Source organism: Mya arenaria, chromosome 1 (assembly GCF_026914265.1).
Source record: "Mya arenaria isolate MELC-2E11 chromosome 1, ASM2691426v1".
Classification (NCBI taxonomy): Eukaryota; Metazoa; Mollusca; class Bivalvia; order Myida; family Myidae; genus Mya; species Mya arenaria.
This window is the reverse complement of record NC_069122.1, coordinates 29,853,144-29,874,251: the sequence shown is the minus strand read 5'-3', so window position 1 is coordinate 29,874,251 and position 21,108 is coordinate 29,853,144. Positions and strand designations below refer to the sequence as shown.

Below are 21,108 nucleotides of genomic sequence, written 5' to 3'. Positions count from 1 at the left end.
TAAGTAGCAAGCTAATATTTACAAATCATCGTCATTTAGCCGCACGTAAGTTATTGCTCGGTTAGATCTTTTTAAGAACCGATTAACGTTTTGGGCTAAGGCAAATAAAACTATCCTCTGACAAAAACTGAGCCAATATGAAATAACCTAATTAATAACATAATAATAGGTAGCTTTATTCTAGGGATGGCAACGAGTACCCAAGTACTCGAGTACTCATCAATCATCCGAGTACCCGAGTATCAAATCACAACTCGAGTCCTCTAAAAAAAACATTTTTTTTTATAAAATTCACAATTAACAGACGTAAGTATCAGATCTTTCGTGTTTCCAAACCGACAATTAACAGCCCCTCTAATCCCCGCTGTGTTCACCCTAATAAATTATTTGACAGTTGTTGTAATAGTTGCAAACTGTCAAAATGGGCCCTAACTTGCACTGATGTCAATTAACGATGTTTTGAAAAACTGTCATTTTAAATAATATTTCGTAGAGTAAACAATTAAACAATTTATAAATAATCTTCGTTTATTGTAATTCTGAAATAATTATTGAGTGTAGTCTCGTCATAGCGACGCTCGAATATGATCCGAGTTTTGCTTTCCATAAATATTGTAGTACATAATTATATACGTATAAAATTAAATGAAAACGACAATTGAAACTAAAAGCATGTAACAATATTTCTTTTCTTTTTATTGATTTCTCTGTTAAGGTACTTAATGACAGTTTTATTTAATGATGCTATGGCCAATTTTACGACCAACGCACGATATACACCGATACATGTGTACACGAACTTGTCTTTCCCGAAAACCAATTAAAGTTATCCGAGTACTCGAGTACTCGATCGGAAGATTGTCCGAGTACTCGAGTACCAATATTACCACTCGTTGCCATCCTTACTTTATTCACATTTGAGCAAATATGAATTAATTTACACTAAGCTCAACCAATCAGGGAATCATCGATACTAACATAGTATTCATTACATATCATCCAACCTAACTTATCGCTGGATGGAAGACGTTCACAGACTGCTCGACAGCCATTTTGGTTGCGGCAGTAAGTACTGCAGGTAAGTTATAAATATAAATTACAAGTCTACAGCCCGCTTGACAGCCATCTTGATTGCGGTAGTAAATACTGCTGGTAAGTCATAAATATAAATTACATGTCTATAGCCCTCTTGACAGCCATTTTGGTTGCCGTAGTAAATACTGCAGGTAAGTTATAAATATAAATTACAAGTCTATAGCCCTCTTGACATCAATCTTGGTTGCAGCAGTTCTATTTATACATATGTAGCTGGCTGCTGCTTGACGCAGTAAATTGCTTTATGTCAATGACCCCTGAACCTATAACATTAAGTGCACTACATGTACTGGCTAGCTCCCTTTTGACACAAATTGCTTTGTGACAAGGCCCCCCTTAACCCGTAACATTAAGTGCTCTACTTATATGGGTCTAGCTGGCTCCTGATTTATCAAAATTGCTTTGTGACAATGACCCCTTAACCAATACAAAAAGTGTTCTGTCTTTACATATGCAGCTGGCTCCTGATTTACCTAAGTTGCTTTGTGCCAATGCCCCATGAACCTATAACATTATGTGTTCTTGTACAGGTCTAACTTACTCCTGTTTCATACAAATTGCTTTGTGACAACAGTCCTTTAACCCATTGCATAAAGTGTTCTATCTATACAGGTATGTCTGGCTACTGTTTTACCATAGTTGCTTAGTGGCAATGTCCTCTGGACCCATAACATTTCATGTTCTACCTGTACAAGTCTAGCTAGCTGATGTTTTACCTAAATTGCTTTGTGACAGCAGTCCCTTAACCCATAAAAATAAGTGTTCTACTTGTACGGTACGGCTGGCTCCGGTGTCGCAGCTGTTACAGCTCTTGCAGAAGATTCTGCTACCAGGATAAGAGTAGCAAGTGGGTCTGTATGTGTAAGGAAACACGCCATCAATGTAATTAAATTGCAAAATAGTTATTTATTATTGTATAGGCATATGTCTAAGCTGATTGGATCACCAGACGGATTTCGGTTCAATAATTTAGAAATATAAATCTATGAAAAATAATAATTACAAAAAGATTGGCAAAAGTTCCATTTAGTTATAGGTTGGTTGTATTAAGTGGATTATTCAGTGGTTGGCGCAGGGGCGCTTGCTGGTGACACTTGGGCCAAATGTTTTGTAGGTATTATCTTATTGAGCTCGCTAATGCTAACCGAATGGCTTCGTCAAACGAACACAAACAATAACTATTAAATACTGAGTATGGATAATTTTTCGTTAAGTGCTGACATGACTGATTTAGACATTGAATGACATCTGCTAATCTGGTTACAATGCAAAGAGTTTAAAAAGGTACCTGATCGGTGACTTCCAGCCGTTTCATTGTCTGATATAGCAACCGTTGAATATTGTGCCAGAGATACCGTAGTGAGCAAGCTTCTGGAAAAGACGTTAATGAGGATTTTTATCAAAAGCTTTTCTAATGTCAAGTAGAATTGAATTATTTTGTGTGCTGTAATCAATGCCCTTCGATTGGCTGTTTATAGTTTCGGGTCAATGCTGGCGAAAACCATGCTGGCTGTCAGTAAAGATATTGGAAGATTCAAAATGTGACAAAACGTCGCTGAGGGTAATGTGCTCGACGACTTTATCAGAAATAAACTGATATAAATAAAAAACGCTACACAGAAAAATGTGCATATGTATTATTACAAATTGATGCTTTTTTATTTCATGACTCTGGATCACGCATAAAACTAATTCGTTCCACTACACATCATTGGAGTCCTGTGTCGGTCAGCGCACGTTTTGCACGTGATAATTATTCAACCATGCTATGCACCTATTTTGGACAAAAGTTGTGCTTCTTTAATTGATTTACGATGCCTAGACTAAGAAATGATAACCGTGCTAGGATTCTGGCAATGCAAGAGTGTAGACGTACATAAAAATCGTTTTTAGGTGACTCGTTCGAAAATTGTATACTTAGAACAGAGGATAAGTGAAATATAGACAAGCCAAATCGGGTGCATCTCGCATGACGTCAGCACGTCAGGGGAATCTCATACGTACACGTCATCTCCGCGATCGGTTTGTTACAGCGCGTTTAATGTCGAATCTTAATGAAGGCTGGAGGAAGGATTATCAACTGCATGAGACCTATCGTGATTGTCAAGTGGCGTCACGACATGTACTCCAGTTTCACACACAACACAAAACCACACTCTAGCATTACAATGTACCAACGAGAATAGTTAGTATAATGTTTATACTCACTTGTTTAATAAGATTAAAAGAGTTACATGTTTGTTCATACCCCCTCTGTCACAGAAAAGCAGTACTTGAAATGACGTCGATGTCTGCCTCATTCGCCCTTTCATGAGGACGATAATGTCCAAATGTTGCCGATGAATCCAAAGGCAAGCAGTATAGGTGTGACTAAAATCCATAGTAACCTATCAGTCTTTGATCCGCATCCATCTGATGAAGAGAAATTCTCCCAATTGCATTCAAATAGTGCCTAAAGATTGAATATCGTTATCAATAAATATTGGGTTAATGCCTTGGAATTATTTAACTTAAAGTCAGAAAAAATAAAAAAAATAAACTATGCAATGAATTGTCTTTGAACATTATTTGTTTATACACATTGCAATAGACTAGTGTTGTGTCGGAGACTTGTTTGTCAGATTATTTTATTAATTTTCATTGCGTTCAATAGTAGATGATGATATACAGAGACAACAAGCGAGCAAACGGCTTTAAACAGTTTAACAACCGTTATAACAGGGAGAGAGGCAATGTTTTCTTACTTCCTTAAATTAAAACCATCTATTGACATTCTTGCATGGTGTATTTGCTTTTTGCAATTAAACCGGTACTCACAGGTATAGAAGCTATCGTTCAAAATGTGTTTTAACATTTAAGGTTTAATTTACCATGTCTTAGATGACACTGAAGTAATTATACAAAGTCAAGCCAATTAATGATCGAATATCTTGCAATGTTATCATGATAAGCTTCGTGCATTGTGTTATGCAATAGTTGTCTTTGAAACTAAAATCATGCATAAAATATTACACGAGTTCTTGAACGGTATAATTTTGCGCAGCGTTTAAAGTCCATATATGTCTGTATTTATCCGATAACAATTTCATGACGCTTGCAATACAAATAGTAAATATTGCTTAGTTGAACTATTGTTCGTTTTAAATGCTAGCAAGTTCGTGAATTGGAGTTGCATATTCAGCGGCTCAGAAATTAAAGTACTTCTTTCCCTAAACTTGTATTAAATGTTGTCTTAAAACATTCTCATGGGATATATACTTATGCTCAGGATAATATCGTGATTTACGATTTTATTGTTCCAGAAGCTGTGTATTGCGACAAAAGAGAATTCACTCTGACAAAATGGCAATGTTATGTACAAGGTCATATGTGAAGTGTTATGTAAAAGTTTTATAGTCTCTTGTAATTCTGTAATAGAATGGTGGCATATATATTCTGTTTTGTACATATTATGTTTTAACTGAATTGAATATATGTGGATGAGACTTTAATAAATAATAAATAAATATGCTCGCTTAAGACGATCATAAAACGTAAGCATGACTGAGTGACAATATATTGCTTTAGCTAATGATTAGGTAATTGGCTTTCACATACGCATAATTTATCCCTATGTAGTCATAGTGTGCTTAGTTTTCTTGAATTGTTACCTTAGGTTAATTTATTTTGAGGTAAAAAGTTTAAGTTAAGAAATATATATGTCCTGTAAATGTCCTTATTACCTATCAAACACATCTCACATAACCAATTATTAAGGTACCCATCAAATGAACTTGTTTAGAGCATGTCGTCGGGGTAACAGTAAATTTGAGGCTTGAAGGGAAACAACCAGAGGTTTGAAAAATGATATCAACATGTGAATATGACTCACTATTTTACATGATTTAATGGTTAATTTCTTTTGATAATTACAAGGAAATGCATGGGTACCGAAGCAATCATTCTAAATGCGTTTTAAAATGTTAGTTTTACCTTACAAGATTCCAAAAAACACCAGATTAATTATACAAGTTAATTGGCGGATCTCCTGACACTGTAAGGATTTTAGGATTCATAAACTTTGTTATGCAAGTAGTTATCTTGGAGAAAGAATGCATCAACAGCATTGCGTACACGCACGCGATCATTGATGCCATCGTATCGGAAGTTTTAGTTTTAGTTTGTTCAATTGTACCAGGCTTCAGCTGCTATAGTTGTTTTACTTGAATACATTTTCCTAAATATGTTATTAAATCCGTTACTTACCAAACATAAACCCTTTATCGCTTTAATTAAATATGGTAGTTTGTCTTTCTGAATAAACTCTTTTCCCGAATGTATTAATTAAGACTGTAAAATAGTTGTTAGTAGCACCATGTTCAACAGACAGACAGACAGACAGAAATATTTATTCCGACGTGTACATGGTACATTGTCTATAAACATATACATATTTCATGAAATATACAAATAACATTCAATATGTATGATGATATGCATATATAAATAAATATAGTAAACAATCACGTGTCAGGTAAATACAAAAAATCAACAAAAAAAACAACAAAAAAACAAAAAAACAAGACAGAACACCAAACTAACACCAGACAGACAAACAAATAAAGGAAAAGAAATACAACATCATAGAGCAATACTTGTTTGTGAGTTAAATGAAAACGAGGATGTATCATTCTTAAAACAACTATTTAATGCTACCTTTATAGACAAACTGTACAACGCTAATAGTATATCGTAGCACATTATATATCCTAGAGTATGTTTAAAAAAAAAGTATTATTGACGTATCAAGCTTTTCAAGTTTAACTATAGTCATTCGTGGAAACCGGTAACCGGACTGTAGTCATATACGATCACGTGACTTAATATATACGTATCATTCCGGACATTTAATAAATCGGATAACACGTGATGTTATGATCTTGAAAAGCATAAAGTACGATTGTTTTTTATATTAAAGAAGTAATATATGATATGTGTCGTTTAACTATAAATCGGTATGCATTCCGAGGATGTCTATGTGTAAACTAAGTCATGACACTTAGCATAGGATTAACATTTCTAACTAACTTCGAGACAGCAAATGCCAACTTGCACGTCAGATAAGTAAACATTGTTGAAATATGCAGTAATTATATAATTTAAATACATACAATAAAGACATATTAAGATCACGGTCAATCTATCTTCTAAACTTAATCAACAGAGCTTAAATGTAGACAACACAGAAATATACAGGGATACATTTATAACAACTTATATTTAACTATACTGTAGTCTGTATTGACTTTAAATTGGCAAGGATTCTTTGTGTAATATTTTATATTTCAGTGCCAGTGGCTGATTCTACTATCCTGTAAATACTCCATATAAACAGATCATGTGTTTGGTACAAATTCTGTGGTAGGATTAATTATTTATATTTCTTACAGTACAAATTAATTAACAATAGTGTTTAAGATAGTATTTCTGTATTCCATTGCCCTTTTACAATACAAACTAAGATTTCTTAATATAGTCTTGTTTTCTGTCTTCAACAGCTCCATAAATTTGAACATACTTGGTCTTACTCTATAGTACCTCTTAATATATCTAGCTCTATATTCATTAAAACATGGGCAAATTAGTGTAAAATGGAATTCATCTTTTAAATCTCTTTTATCACAGCATTGACATTATCGTTCTTCATGGGGAATTCGAGTATTTGCGTATCTCCCAGTATGTATTCGTAAGGAGTGTGCAGATATTCTTAGTCTAGTTATAAATTTTCTCAAATAATCTGGAAGAACATCTAAATAATTTTCATAGTCAAAATATGATTTACAATTTGTATACACCAATAATACATTGCTCAAATTTACATTTGCTGTCCACTCCTGTACAAAACAGTCAGTGAGTGTCTTCTTAAACATAGTAACAAATAACTGCGGAGAAACACAAGATGGGTTCTCCCATACATATCTATAACCATTTGTAAATAGCAAATTTTTCAAATTATATACCCAGTTCTTAGCTCCTTTATTACAATCTTCTACAGCAAGGCTATATACTTTCTGTATTATGATATTATCTGTATTTATAATTTTAAGCCAATACTTGACAATTCTTAACCAGTGAACAATATAAAGGATGTCTCCCAAGTTCCCCATAAACACCAGCATTACTTGTACTTGTTCTCACATTTAGGATAAGTTTACAAAATTTTAAGTGCAGCCTCTCAATTTGCTTGTGTTTTTTGAAACCCCACAATTCTGATGAGTAACATAAAATTGAACTCACAAAAGCATCAAACAACTGACATAATGTTTTGGGAGTAAATTTTAATTTTCTACAGTGTTTTAACAATACATTTAATGCCTTCAGTCCTTTTCCAGTTGTATATTGCTCGTTTAGATTAAAATTTCCTGTATAACTGGAAACTGTACCTAAGTATGTAAAACTATCAACAATTTCAATTTCATTTCCATTGTAGGTCCACTTTTCATTTTCAAGTAATCTGCCCCTTTTTCGAAAAACCATAATTTTACTTTTATCTGTGTTTACCTTTAGGCCCCAACTTTGGCAATACTGATACATTAAGTTCAACACTGTCCACGTACCTGTATCCTCCATCCTTCATGCGACCAATCAAGCGGCTGGATTTCACCTTATTAATTATTCATAAGTACAAGATTTTTACAGCTGATTTGCACAGGGTATCATATAGGTTATGATACGCTGGGGTGCCGAGGATGCGTACCTTAGTCCGTAAAGCTTCTTTGAAAAAAATAAAGCTACAAATATAACAACAAGATCATCTCGGACAAAGTATAGATTACTTTTACCACGGCCTTCGCACAAGAATTAAATTTAGAGCCATTAATAGGTAAGTACAATATTATATTAGGTTTGCGATGTTTTCGGTCTGGTTATTTTGCGTCCCTTGCAAATTAGGTCATACACCATTTTTCTGAAAACACTCAGAAACTATGTCGCAAAATTCACCAAACGATTAGTATAGTGCAGAATATTACAAAATGCCCAATTAGTTTCCTGCAGGACTGTCCTTTTTTCCATTCCAATCATGAATATAGCAACTGGCGTGATACAAACAAAGCAAACCAAGATGACGAAGATTAAAATCGCAGTTATTTGTGTAAAGGATAAAACAATGTTTAACTAACATGTACCCTTGATTTTTACCCTTAATGCCATAGTTATGTGCCTTACTTTGCATGTGCTTTTTGTCAATTGCAGCATGTATATCAAGTTTCATTTGGTTTAAAACAAATATTCGTTTCAGCTTTACATCTTCAAATTCAAAATATACAAAGACTTGGCACGATTAAAGAATAATTGATGGTAAGTCTTCATTAAAAATCGGCAATTTACATATGCACGAAATAAATAGTCACAACACCATAGTGGCTTGAAACTGCACTCTCATACATTTACCGTTAAGACACCATTTTTATTTTTTGTCTTGGAATGAGCCAATTTTTGTGTAAATATATGCACACCGGTGATATAATACTGATGACAAAAGATCAGATCGCAGATTTTCATATTTTTGTTCGAAAATTAATGTTTTATGGCTAAAAGCGTTACTAACGGCTTAAAAAAGATGCATAAAACAACATTTTTTTAACTTAAAATGAAATCTGCGATCTGATTGTTTGTTGGCAGTCTTATATCATTGGTATTCATGCATTTTCGCATAAATTGGCTCGTTCCAAGACAAAAAAATAATAAAACGTTATCAAAACGTTTAATCTGTTAGAGTGGTCACTTCTCTAACTATTTTTACCTGCGTACAATGGTGTAAATGGAGTTATGGTTCGTTGAATACTTACTGGTGGTATTATGGTGAATATGGTTGAAAGATGTAAGACCTTTGTATTTTGATAATCGTAAATGTGGAAAATATGCGTTTGGAAAGGTTGACAGAAAATACAGACGAGTATTGGAATCCGTTTGTGGCACTCTTGTTTTGTACATATTGCCTAATAAAAGGATTATAAAGCTTTATATAGTTTTGCCATTATTTAGATGCAGAATGATGGAAAATTGAGGTATTTTTTCATAGCTTTGGTATCACCATTTTTGGCGGTAGCGGCTTCGTAGATGTTGTGGAACCTTTGCGATTAAGCTTGAAAAGTGTTTAAAGCCACACTTTTACAAACAATTGAGATCTGTTCTATATAGTGAATTATCATATATGACTCAATTGAAGGAATGAAGGCTAAACCCAGCTGATTCTGAGACAAAATATAAAAGAGTGCAGCTTTAAGATGTTCAAATGAAATTAAAAGCACTTGCCAGAGATGATACACACGTGAGAAACATGGACTATAACTCTGGCCCAAATTATTGTTGAATTATGCACATCTTTGACTGCCAAATAACCGGCAAGCATTTGTATCGCTTTGCAGTACACTTGTGTAATACTCATGCCCGGTCATGTTTTAGGGACCACAGTGCTGGAAATGCTGGTATGAAGAAGCGGTTTGAAGGTCTAAAGGTGTACGGCGGTTTCTACGATAGTGTCCCTGATGCTACCAAGTAAGCTGGCATACTGGCTTTTCCTCTTAATGTTTTATAATGCCATTTCATTAGATAGAATATCATTTTGAGAATATCATTTTGAGAAGTTTGTTTTCTTGATTTGAGTGGAAAAAGTGATATTTTGAAAATATTTATAAGAATTTAAAGATGCATTCTTACTCCCAAATAATATGTACCACAATTCATACAACTGTTTTAATTTACCATAAAGGATGAATAAATATCGAAGACATGTTTAATTTAAAAGAAAGGTGCAGAAAACACAGTATTTCCACCTTATAAGACAATAGCTGAACACTGTTAATCTTCAAGGACCCACCAGTGATTCATTATCACTCAAAATTATATGTGTATGCATTGATTTTAAATACTACTGTCACTTTAAGCAAAATTGAATAGAATCCTTCAATTTATTTTTCAAAAATATGCTTATAAATCATAGTTCAGTTGACAAATAAAAGATCCTTGCCCTTGGCTTTAATGCTGTTGTGGTAGAAAAAGCATGATCCCAACCCTCGCGCATGGTGTTCTGCAAAAACTTGGTTTCCGAAAAACACCCTAAGCTCAGGTTAGGATAAACCTATCTTACACGAGTGGCCATGGAAGATACTTATACTCTTGACCTGACTCAAAAAAACTTGTATTGATTTCTATTCCCCTCTTCAGCTGTCTTCGCAATCATGCTAAATATTAAGGATATTTTTTATTGAATCCTTGTACATGTTGATCCAACATTTCAGCGTGCTAATGGATATAGAAATGCTGAAGTTTGGGGGCCTGAACTTCACCGCAATTCACACACCTGGGCACACAGTGGGGCACGTGTCATATTTCCTGGATGGTGCCTCGCTCGGTGCTCCTGACTGTCTATTCTCAGGGGATCACCTTTTCCTTGGGGGCTGTGGTGAGTAAAAAAGTTTTATGCTTTGAAGGGAGGAGCATATATTTGCGGCTTTATCCATCTGTCTGTCTGTTCCTCACACCCTTGTCTGGAGAATAAGGGCTATATCATTTCAACATATGACCCTCGGAGGGAAGGCACTTTTAAAATATACCACCCCCCTACAGAAGCAAATTTACCCTTTCAGGGTCCAGATTAGCAAAAAAAGACACCCACCCATATACTATTTAATTAATTGCCTTCCCCCCGTGGGTTATATGTTTTACTGGAATAGCCCTAACTACAATAGGGCATATTGGATTGAAATAAAACTTGCAGTGGGTTTTTTCACTTTTTTGTGAAACAGCCCATGCTTTTGTGAAATTTTAGTGCGTTAAAGTTCAAAATTGTGAAAAATTAACAAATAATTAATATCTTAATTCTGAAATACAATAGTGTTATACTCGTACATACTGCCTAATGTCTGTATTGACATTAAAAGGATAATAGACAACAATGAAACTTTGATAATGCATATTTATTAAATGCAAAGAGTTACAGATAACAGCGTTGTAGATTCTTGATTTACAACTTCAACTTCCTATTCCTGCATGGGTGAACGTTTTCAGTATTGATACTGATTTCAGTATTTTGGAAAATATTTATCCTATATAATGTATTGTAAAAATGGCATTTCCCTATGTAAACACCTATTTTCAGTATTTTGAAAAATTCAAACTTTCACCCATGTTCCTGTATGATTTGAAACTGTCAACAAAAAAGGTGTAAAAAAATGTTGGTGTACCGGCAGCGTGACGATACTTTGTGTGCATGAACCATGTCTACACGTCTAAGGTCAATGTCTAACTTATTTATTTCTTTCTTTTCTAGGCAGGATGTTCGAATCTCCACCTTTAAAAATGCTGAAATCTCTTGACGCAATTGGACGATTGAAAAAGGATACGCTTGTGTGGCCAGGTATGGTGTGTGCATTATATGATATCTGGACCGGTATTCATAAAATATCTTTATAGGTTATTTCCTAACTTAATATATGATTTCATATCTAATTTATATCTGGAATACTTTATTCTCATTAAATATACACTTTGTATTTCAAAGAAATGCTTTTACTTTTTTATAGAGCTGCACTCTCAAAAATTGAATGTTTTGACAACTGTTCTATTTTTTGTCTTGGAACGAGCAAATTTTTTGCGAAAATCCATAGAAACCAGTTATATTAGACTGCTGACAAAAAATTAGATCGCAGATTTTTATATTTAAGTTAAAATAATTGATGTTTTAATGCATTTTCCTTAAACCGTTAGTAACGGTTTAATCCCTACAACAAAAAATACAATCTGATGTGTTGTCAGCAATCTTATATCATTGGTTTGAAGATGTTTACGCAAAATTTTGCTCTTTCCAAGACAAAAAAAAAATAATTGTAAAAATGGTATATCTGTGAGAGTGCAGCTTTAAATTTGATTATAAGAACTTTCAAATTTGACTGCAGATAAGAAATGACTTAAGATGTAATATGAATGCCAGCCTAGGTTCTAATTTCTAGAAACAATCTTTAAATCCCTCATAACAGGATCAAGGTTATCACACTATTTATGTTTGCATAAATTTTAGGATTCTTTTCTCCTCTTAAAGTGACACTCTTATTCAAAATTGATACATACGCATGTATAACAAATATACATTTTGAGTGATAAATCTTTAACTACTTTCTAAATAATGCATTTATGGACAATTTTAACAACTGATAACAATTTTGTAACCATGTATTTAATAGCTGAAAATTCAAAAATATTAAATGATTGGTGAACCCTAAAAGATTTACTGTGATCTACTATCGTGTCATAAGGTAGAAACACCATGTTTTCTTTCAAATTTAACTCAGAATCCTTCATTAGAACCATTGTTTGCGACATTTATTCATCCTTTCTGGTATATTTAAACAATAAATTATTGTATTAATTGTGGTAAATCTTATTTGGGAGTAATCTTTAAGAGTTTTTAGAGAGTAAACAAACAATATTTCCATAATGATCATCATAACCAACTAGTTTTTGTCTTTTAAATCAAGTTCAAATTTTGTAAATCAAAACCTCAAAGGATTCAATTTTCAATATCATTACTAAGGCTTTTCGGCAAAATTGATCATCTTCTGCCACTTTTTCAAATTTTAAATAGATGTTTTATCATTACTACAAGCATTTTGTTCACATTCCAAACAAAAGAGAAAAAAAAATGACCCTAAAAGAGGTGAACGTGTCCCTTTAAGAATTTTTGACAAATTGATGCCAGATTCCAGAGGGCACCTGGTTTGATTCCTATTCCAAGCTTAAAGCTGCACTCTCACAGATTGAAAAGTTTGATATTTTTCCAAAAAATTATCTCAGAATCAACTTATTTTGATATCAATGCCTTGAAGTCATATATGATAACTCACAACCCCCCCCCCCCCCCCCCCCCCCAGATATTATTTGTTTGGAAATCTGCCATCATACTTCTTAAAGTGTTAGTAATGTTTTGAGCCATAAAACATCGATTTCTTAACATAAATGTGGAAAACTGAACCTGATCTTATGTCAACAGTCTAATCGCACTAGTATCCACATTTGTATGCAAAAAATGGCACATTCCAAGACAAAAATTAAAGAGTTGTCAAAAGGGTCATTCTTTGAGAGTGCAGCTTTAACAGTTAAACAGATGATTATTACTGGTATAGGAAAATTAAAACTGCAAAATTGTTAACCCTATAAAAGCCATGAGAGCTTGTCTGACACAAAGGGATTATTAATGCTGTTTGCAGTCCATTGGTTATCTCATAGGAATTGTTTTGTCTGGTGGCAGAGCTTGGATGACACAAAGGGATTATTAATGCTGTTTGCAGTCCATTGGTTGTCTCATAGGAATTGTTTTGTCTGGTGGCAGAGCTTGTCTGACACAAAGGGATTATTAATGCTGTTTGCAGTCCATTGGTTGTCTCATAGGAATTGTTTTGTCTGGTGGCAGAGCTTGTCTGACACAAAGGGATTATTAATGCTGTTTGCAGTCCATTGGTTGTCTCATAGGAATTGTTTTGTCTGGTGGCAGAGCTTGTCTGACACAAAGGGATTATTTATGCTGTTTGCAGTCCATTGGTTGTCTCATAGGAATTTTTTTGTCTGGTGGCAGAGCTTGGATGACACATTATGGATTGTTTTGTCTAGTGGCAGAGCTTGGCTGACAAAAAGAGATTGTTTTGTCTGGCAGCAGGGCTCAGCTGACACATTAGGTATAACCGTATTGTTTCGTCTGGTGGCTGACACATTAGGGATCGTTTTGTCTGGCGGCAGAGCTCGGCTGACATATTTGGGATTATTTTGTCTGGTGGCAGAGCTTGGCTGACAAATAGGGTTTGTTTTGTCTTGCGGCAGAGCTCGGCTGACACAGGGTTTGTTATGTCTGGCAGCAGAGCTCAACTGACACATTAGGGATCGATATTTTTTGGCGGCAGAGCTACATGTAGGCTGACACATAGAGATTGATTTTTCTGGATGCCTTAGCATTACACTTTTGTTTCAGTCAATACAGGGAAATTCTAGTTACTAACATGTTAATGAAGACTGTCTCATTATTTTATTACCATGTCGCGATTACAGTGTAAGCAACTTGGTCTTTGCTTGCATTTCCAGGTCATAAGTATGTAATAAACAACTTTGCGCTTGCTTGCGTTATCAGGTCAGGAGTATTTCATCACCAAGTCATGAGTATGCCATAAACAACTTGGCAGTTTGCCTGCATCTCCATGTCACGAGTATGCCATAAATAACTTGGCAGTTTGCCTGCATCTCCATGTCACAAGTATGCCATAAATAACTTGGCAGTTTGCTTGCATCTCCATGTCACGAGTATGCCATAAATAACTTGGCAGTTTGCTTGCATCTCCATGTCACGAGTATGCCATAAATAACTTGGCAGTTTGCTTGCATCTCCATGTCACGAGTATGCCATGAACAACTTGGCAGTTTGCCTGCATCTCCATGTCACGAGTATGCCATAAATAACTTGGCAGTTTGCCTGCATCTCCATGTCACGAGTATGCCATAAATAACTTGGCAGTTTGCCTGCATCTCCATGTCACGAGTATGCCATAAATAACTTGGCAGTTTGCTTGCATCTCCATGTCACGAGTATGCCATAAATAACTTGGCAGTTTGCTTGCATCTCCATGTCACGAGTATGCCATAAATAACTTGGCAGTTTGCCTGCATCTCCATGTCACAAGTATGCCATAAATAACTTGGCAGTTTGCCTGCATCTCCATGCAACAGGTATGCCATAAACAACTTGGCAGTTTGCCTGCATCTCAATGTAACAGGTATGCCATAAACAACTTGGCAGTTTGCTTGCATCTCCATGTCACGAGTATGCCATAAACAACTTGGCAGTTTGCTTGCATCTCCATGTCACGAGTATGCCATAAACAACTTGGCAGTTTGCCTGCATCTCCATGTCACAAGTATGCCATAAATAACTTGGCAGTTTGCCTGCATCTCCATGTCACGAGTATGCCATAAATAACTTGGCAGTTTGCTTGCATCTCCATGTCACGAGTATGCCATAAATAACTTGGCAGTTTGCCTGCATCTCAATGCAACAGGTATGCCATAAACAACTTGGCAGTTTGCTTGCATCTACATGCAGCAGGTATGCCATAAACAACTTGTATAACTAGGTCCTAAGTATGTCATTAACAACTTGTATAACTGGGTCCTAGGTATGTCATAAACAACTTGTATAACTAAATCCTAAGTATGCCATTAACATCTTGTATAACTAGTTCCTAAGTATGCCATTAACAACTTGTATAACTAGGTCCTAAGTATGCCATAAACAACTTGTATAACTAGGTCCAAAGTATGCCATAAACAACTTGTATAACTAGGTCCTTAGTATGCCATTAACAACTTGTATAACTAGGTCCTAAGTATGCCATAAACAACTTGTATAACTAGGTCCTAAGTATGCCATAAACAACTTGTATAACTAGGTCCTAAGTATGCCATAAACAACTTGTATAACTAGGTCCTAAGTATGCCATAAACAACTTGTATAACTAGGTCCTTAGTATGCCATTAACAACTTGTATAACTAGGTCCTAAGTATGCCATAAACAACTTGTATAACTAGGTCCTAAGTATGCCATAAACAACTTGTATAACTAGGTCCTAAGTATGCCATAAACTACTTGTATAACTAGGTCCTAAGTATGCCATAAACAACTTGTATAACAAGGTCCTAAGTATGCCATAAACAACTTGTATAACTATGTCCTAAGTATGCCATTAACAACTTGTATAACTAGGTCCTAAGTATGCCATAAACAACTTGTATAACTAGGTCCTAAGTATGCTATAAACAACTTGTATAACTAGGTCCTAAGTATGCCATAAACAACTTGTATAACTAGGGTCTAAGTATGCCATAAACAATTTGTATAACTAGGTCCTAAGTATGCCATAAACAACTTGGGAGATTGCTTGCATTTCCATGTCGTGAGTATGCCATAACAACATGATGGAATTTGCTTGTATACCTTTAAGAACCTGAAGTCTGCATTTCCATGTCCAGAAAACGCCATAAACACCTTTTTGTTTGCATTACAAAGTCATGAGTATTAATTAACTTCAATTTTGCTTGCATTACCAGGGCACGAGTATGCCATGAACAACTTGGAGTTTGCTTGCCACTTGGAACCAGACAATGAGAAAGCCCGGGAAAAATATGAGTGGGTAAAAACTCGACGGGAACGCAGACTCAAAACAGTAAGTGGGGGGGGGGGTGATTGACAGTAGAAATAGATGTGCAATACTACCCATAAACTGATATATATATATTGTGATACGGAACAGAATTGATACTACAGTCCAAACACGGTTGGCTCAATATTGCTTGGCTCGATTTCCTCATTGGCTCAAACTTGATGTTAAGAACAGATTCTTTTTACTCTGTGTAAGCATTCCCACTTGGCTTGATTTCCTCGAGGCTCAAAGCATTTTGGCCAGTCCCTGGGATATGGTGACAATAGGTTTCGGCTGTATTATTAGATATAACGTTAATACGTGACTCAATATAGCTTATACAGGGCAATGCACACCATATCTGGTGAGAGCTTGAACCTGAATTATTGTTTTCTGCGCCCGTATATCCCATATCTGGTCACCTTCTAACCTTCTAATGCATATATTGCCGTCGTGTTGACAACCTGTTTACATTGATCAGTTAATGGGGAATTTTCCGTTTATTTATCAGGATCAGAAAAAAGGCGCCATTTTGGTATGGTATATTTTAGTGACCCAAATATGGACAAATATGGGGTCGAAGCACAAAATGTCCTGGACCAATGCCTAAATAAATTTCAGTTTTCATATATTTTCTGCAATTTCAGTGTCCCTCAACTATAGAAGAGGAGCTACAGTATAATCCATACCTCCGTCTCAACAAACAATCCATACTGCGAGCGGTCGGGGCAATATCGTCAGATGAGACAGAAGCTCTCGGATCACCATCTGATGAAGTGCGGGCACAGGCATTATCAGAACTACGTACACAAAAGGATGGGTTTAAATACATACAGTAGAATTTTATGTGGTGTTTCGCCTTATAGTGAAATAACTGTGTCTGTTGTTGCATCCTCAATACCTACCAGGGCTTCTATAAACTAACAATTTGCCGGTCTGAAGCGATTTTACCACGCCGGACCTATTTCAGGAACAGAAATATATATATTTCTGAAATTTACCTACTTTCAAGTATACAATGCTATAGTGGTGCTTTACTGTTTTAAATCCACTAGTATTAATGTTCACATTCTTCGCTATATAGTGCCACAATAGTTTAAGCCCAGAATTATAGAAATTCTGGTTTTTCCAACCTAATCCTCCGGTACAAACAAAATTAAACCGTTGTAATATACACACGTTACTTTGGAAACAATAGAGTCATTGGACCGTTACATGAATTTCAATAGCTCGAAATTCACCTTTTATTTGTACCGGCATGGGAAAACCCAGTTATGGCAATTCCGGGCTATATATATTTTGCCATTGCCTCATGTCAGCAGAAAATATATGTATTTTTAATTCTTATTCAAGTATATTGCATCAGGTTTGTGCAGTGGTAAGTTACCCTACTGACCATGGTGTCTAGGGTTCAAATCTGGCCTGGGCGTATGTGATTTCAGTTTGTTTGGTCACTAAGCTGGACTACAGGTTTTCTCAATTTTTTTCGGCTTCCAAACAACACAAGATAGATTCCCGCATAACATAATGCCAACGAGAGTGATTTATTTACTGAACTTTAAAAACTTGTTTCACAGTTGTAAAATGTATAGGTGTAAACTTAACTAATGCTGCACAAGTAAATATGATCCATAGTATATAGCATTTTTGTCCAGCAAATATGATCTTGTGTTATAAATCTATCAATTGTGTGTCGCGACTGTTTAATTGTAATTCACCTCAAAAAGGCTTCAGCAGGGTATTACTTTGCAATGATACAATCATCATGTATATTGTTGTTTTCTTCAAAAGATCAAATTCATCAACTTTGTCATGCAAAATCTTTGACTTTGGCCTTAACTCAAAGTATGTTCAAGACATTCAATTGTATATTGATACACATTTTGCCAGAGACAAGACATACTTGTACTGCAAGGGCCATAACTCTGGATGAGAAATTCATCAGTTATGTCCCTTTTTAGAGTAAAAACACAACAGTTGAACATAGATGTTTGCCGTGCAGAACTTATGTTCTTTATTTAGACTTAGTTGAATTGAAAAAGTTGTTTTATAGTTGTAGTAGTGCTAATGTAAAGTCAACACAAGGGTGAAGGCAAGTACAAAAGGCTATGTCTATTTAACAGTTTAATACACAATCTACAGTTGCATGTTATCCTATCGAGCTATAGTTAATGACTGACGCTGGAGCGTGCCGGGCTCCGCGGGCTCTGGCCAATCACGTGGTCAGTCTATCTATAGTCCGTTCCATAGATATAGAACATCTTCCTCGTTCTGGAATAAAATAAGTTATTGCATTACAAAATGAGATGCTAATACCAATGTGGATTAGTTGTATACATTACATGTAAAAACAATAAATCGTGCTTACCATACGTAAACTGATGGAATCGCTTACAACCAAACACGATTGCAAGGAGTTCGCGTTCAATGTTTGCGTACATTTTCTCAGTATTAGTTAAGCTTTTTGAAGCGTATGCTATGGGCCTACCGTCCTGCCATAAGGAGCATCCGAGCCCGTTTTGTGATGCGTCACATTCTAAGACTAAGGGCTTCTTTGGGTCAAAGTAACCTAGAACGGGTGAGCTTGTTATCGTCTCCTTGACCTTTTCGAACGCGCGTGTCTGCGGCTCATCCCAAAAGAACTCGATATCTTTCTGCAAGAGGCTCCGGAGAGGGGATGTGGTTTCGGCGAGTTTTGGCGCGAATTTGGCCAAGTAATTGACCATGCCGAGGAATGTTTCTAACTCTGCGCGGGAGTCCGGCGTTTTGAGTTTCACAATGGCGTCTATTTTGGCATTGTCGGGTTTGAGGCCATGACTAGAAATGACGTGACCAAAGAAAGGGACTTCTGTCGCTCCGATAACGCATTTGTCGGGATTAAATTTAATGCCTATTTCGTGTGCTCTATTGAGCGCTTTTCGCAAATTTTCGTCGTGTTCTGACCGTGAGCGACCATGTATCAAAATGTCGTCTACTATGGCATGAATTCCGGGCAAGTTTTCAAAGATTTCATTGCATTTCTGCTGAAATATGTCGCCTGAAGATGTGATGCCAAATGGGAGCCTTAGGTATCTATATCTGCCGAAAGGCGTACTGAACGTTGTAAGTAGGGAAGACTCGTGATCTAGTTTGACACTCCAATACGCATGCGTAATATCTAGAATACTGAAATGTGTAGCCCCACATAGCTCTGACGTCACGTCGTCTAAAGTCGGCATTGGGTAATGCGGTCTACGGATTGAGTCATTTAGAGCCTTTGGGTCAATGCAAACCCTAAGTTTACCTGTCTTTGGCTTTTCTACCAAAACTATCGAATTTACCCAGTCAGTGGGTTCGGTGACCTTAGTGACAATTCCGTCTTTGACCATGCGGTCGAGTTCGTCCTTAAGTCGTGGTTTAAGAGCTTCGGGCACTTTTCGCGGGGGGTTCACAACGGGGACTGCATTTTCCTTAAGGTGTAATTTCGCAAACCCTGGAATTTCCCCAACTCCATGGAAAAGCTCTTTGTATTCGGACATTACAGAATCCGTAGTCAGTACTTGGGGCTCTTTGGGGGAGTTTTCTACAGAGTAGGTCAGCTTGATCAAATTCAACTCTAGTGATGATCTGAGTCCTAACAATGGAGGGGCACGATTCTCAACAACATAGATTGTAGCCATGATTGTATCAGATTTGTGGCAGCAGGGAAGACTCACTTTTCCAAGAACCTTGAGAAGGTCGCCTGAGTAAGAGGTCAGTTTGCTGTCGGGGGGCTCGAGAGGGGCACTTAATTTTAGGCGTTTGAACGTTTCATGTGAAACTATGTTGCATTCACTGCCTGTATCAATTTTGAAATGTATTGGTACTTTGCTAGGACCAAGAGTGATGGGAACGAAGGCACGGTCTGGCGATTGTGATAAAGAACGTGTGCTTACCATGTCGATGTAGTATTCCGGTGTGTCACATGAATATCCACATGCACCGTCTACAGCACTAGCGTCAATGTCATGTACAGATTTGTGGTAATTCTGGTTACTTCTGCACATATGTCCAAAATGATTTTGTTTTTGGCACTTGTTACACAATTTGCCAAATGCTGGGCACGGAGTTTTGGTAGGTCCGTGCACTCGTCCGCAATTGTCACATGATTTCTCATATCGTTGATATGAACGTTGTTGTTGGCGCTGCTGTGGTGGTTGGCGCTGCTGTTGGTGGTTGTCTGGCGGTGGCTTACGTCCGTTACGTCTGTGTATGGCGTCCACGGGTGTTGGGGTGACTGGCGGTGTGTCCGTTTGCGTTGACGTCAAATTCATGGTTGCCATTTGAGTCTGGCAGTACTCAAAGCTTTGAGCTATCTGGAGTGCTTTGTCAAGCGTTAGCTTCTCTCCTTCATTGATGAGTTTTTCCCTTATTCTTGAATTGTTCGTGCCGAAAACGATCCTGTCTCTGATCATTTCGTCTTCGTTTGCGTTGAACTTACAGTCACGTGAGCGTAGTCGTAGTCGAGTGACAAATTTGTCGATAGTGTCAGCTCCTTGAACTTCGTTGTAGAATCTGAAGCGCGCGAAAATTGGGTTGAGTTTTGGCTGGACGTGAGCTTGAAATTTCTTGTAAATGGATTTCAGGCTCTTTTTCTCGGCTTCAGTCAGAGTCCACGCTTGATGAACGTCGCGGCCTTTGTCGCCTATCCACAAGAGAAGATATGACACTTTCTCTATCTCTGATTTGGAGCTCAAAGGTCCAGTGAAGATGAGTTCCACGTGTCGCTTGAACCTTTCCCACGCCTCCGGGAGGTTTGTACTGTCCCAATCCATG

General features: G+C 36.5%; 1 protein-coding gene across 1 annotated transcript; it reads left to right on the top strand.

Annotated features, from left to right (window-relative positions):
- The first annotated feature begins 9,534 nt into the window (after window positions 1–9,534).
- LOC128235431 (probable hydrolase PNKD) lies at window positions 9,535–18,005 on the top strand. The gene is made up of 5 exons (XM_052950256.1): window positions 9,535–9,633; window positions 10,377–10,540; window positions 11,408–11,494; window positions 16,223–16,338; window positions 16,962–18,005. The coding sequence occupies exons 1-5, from the start codon at window positions 9,566–9,568 to the stop codon at window positions 17,151–17,153; spliced, it is 627 nt and encodes a 208-aa protein (XP_052806216.1). The 5' UTR covers window positions 9,535–9,565; the 3' UTR covers window positions 17,154–18,005.
- The last annotated feature ends 3,103 nt before the right edge of the window (window positions 18,006–21,108 follow it).

Bases quoted from the DNA above. Each gene is read 5' to 3' on its own strand.
- LOC128235431 (XM_052950256.1), top strand. From the start codon at position 9,566: ATGAAGAAGCGGTTTGAAGGTCTAAAGGTGTACGGCGGTTTCTACGAT. The intron at 9,634-10,376 runs GTAAGCTGGCAT...CCAACATTTCAG, and splicing joins AGTGTCCCTGATGCTACCAA to CGTGCTAATGGATATAGAAA. The intron at 10,541-11,407 runs GTGAGTAAAAAA...TTTCTTTTCTAG, and splicing joins CCTTTTCCTTGGGGGCTGTG to GCAGGATGTTCGAATCTCCA.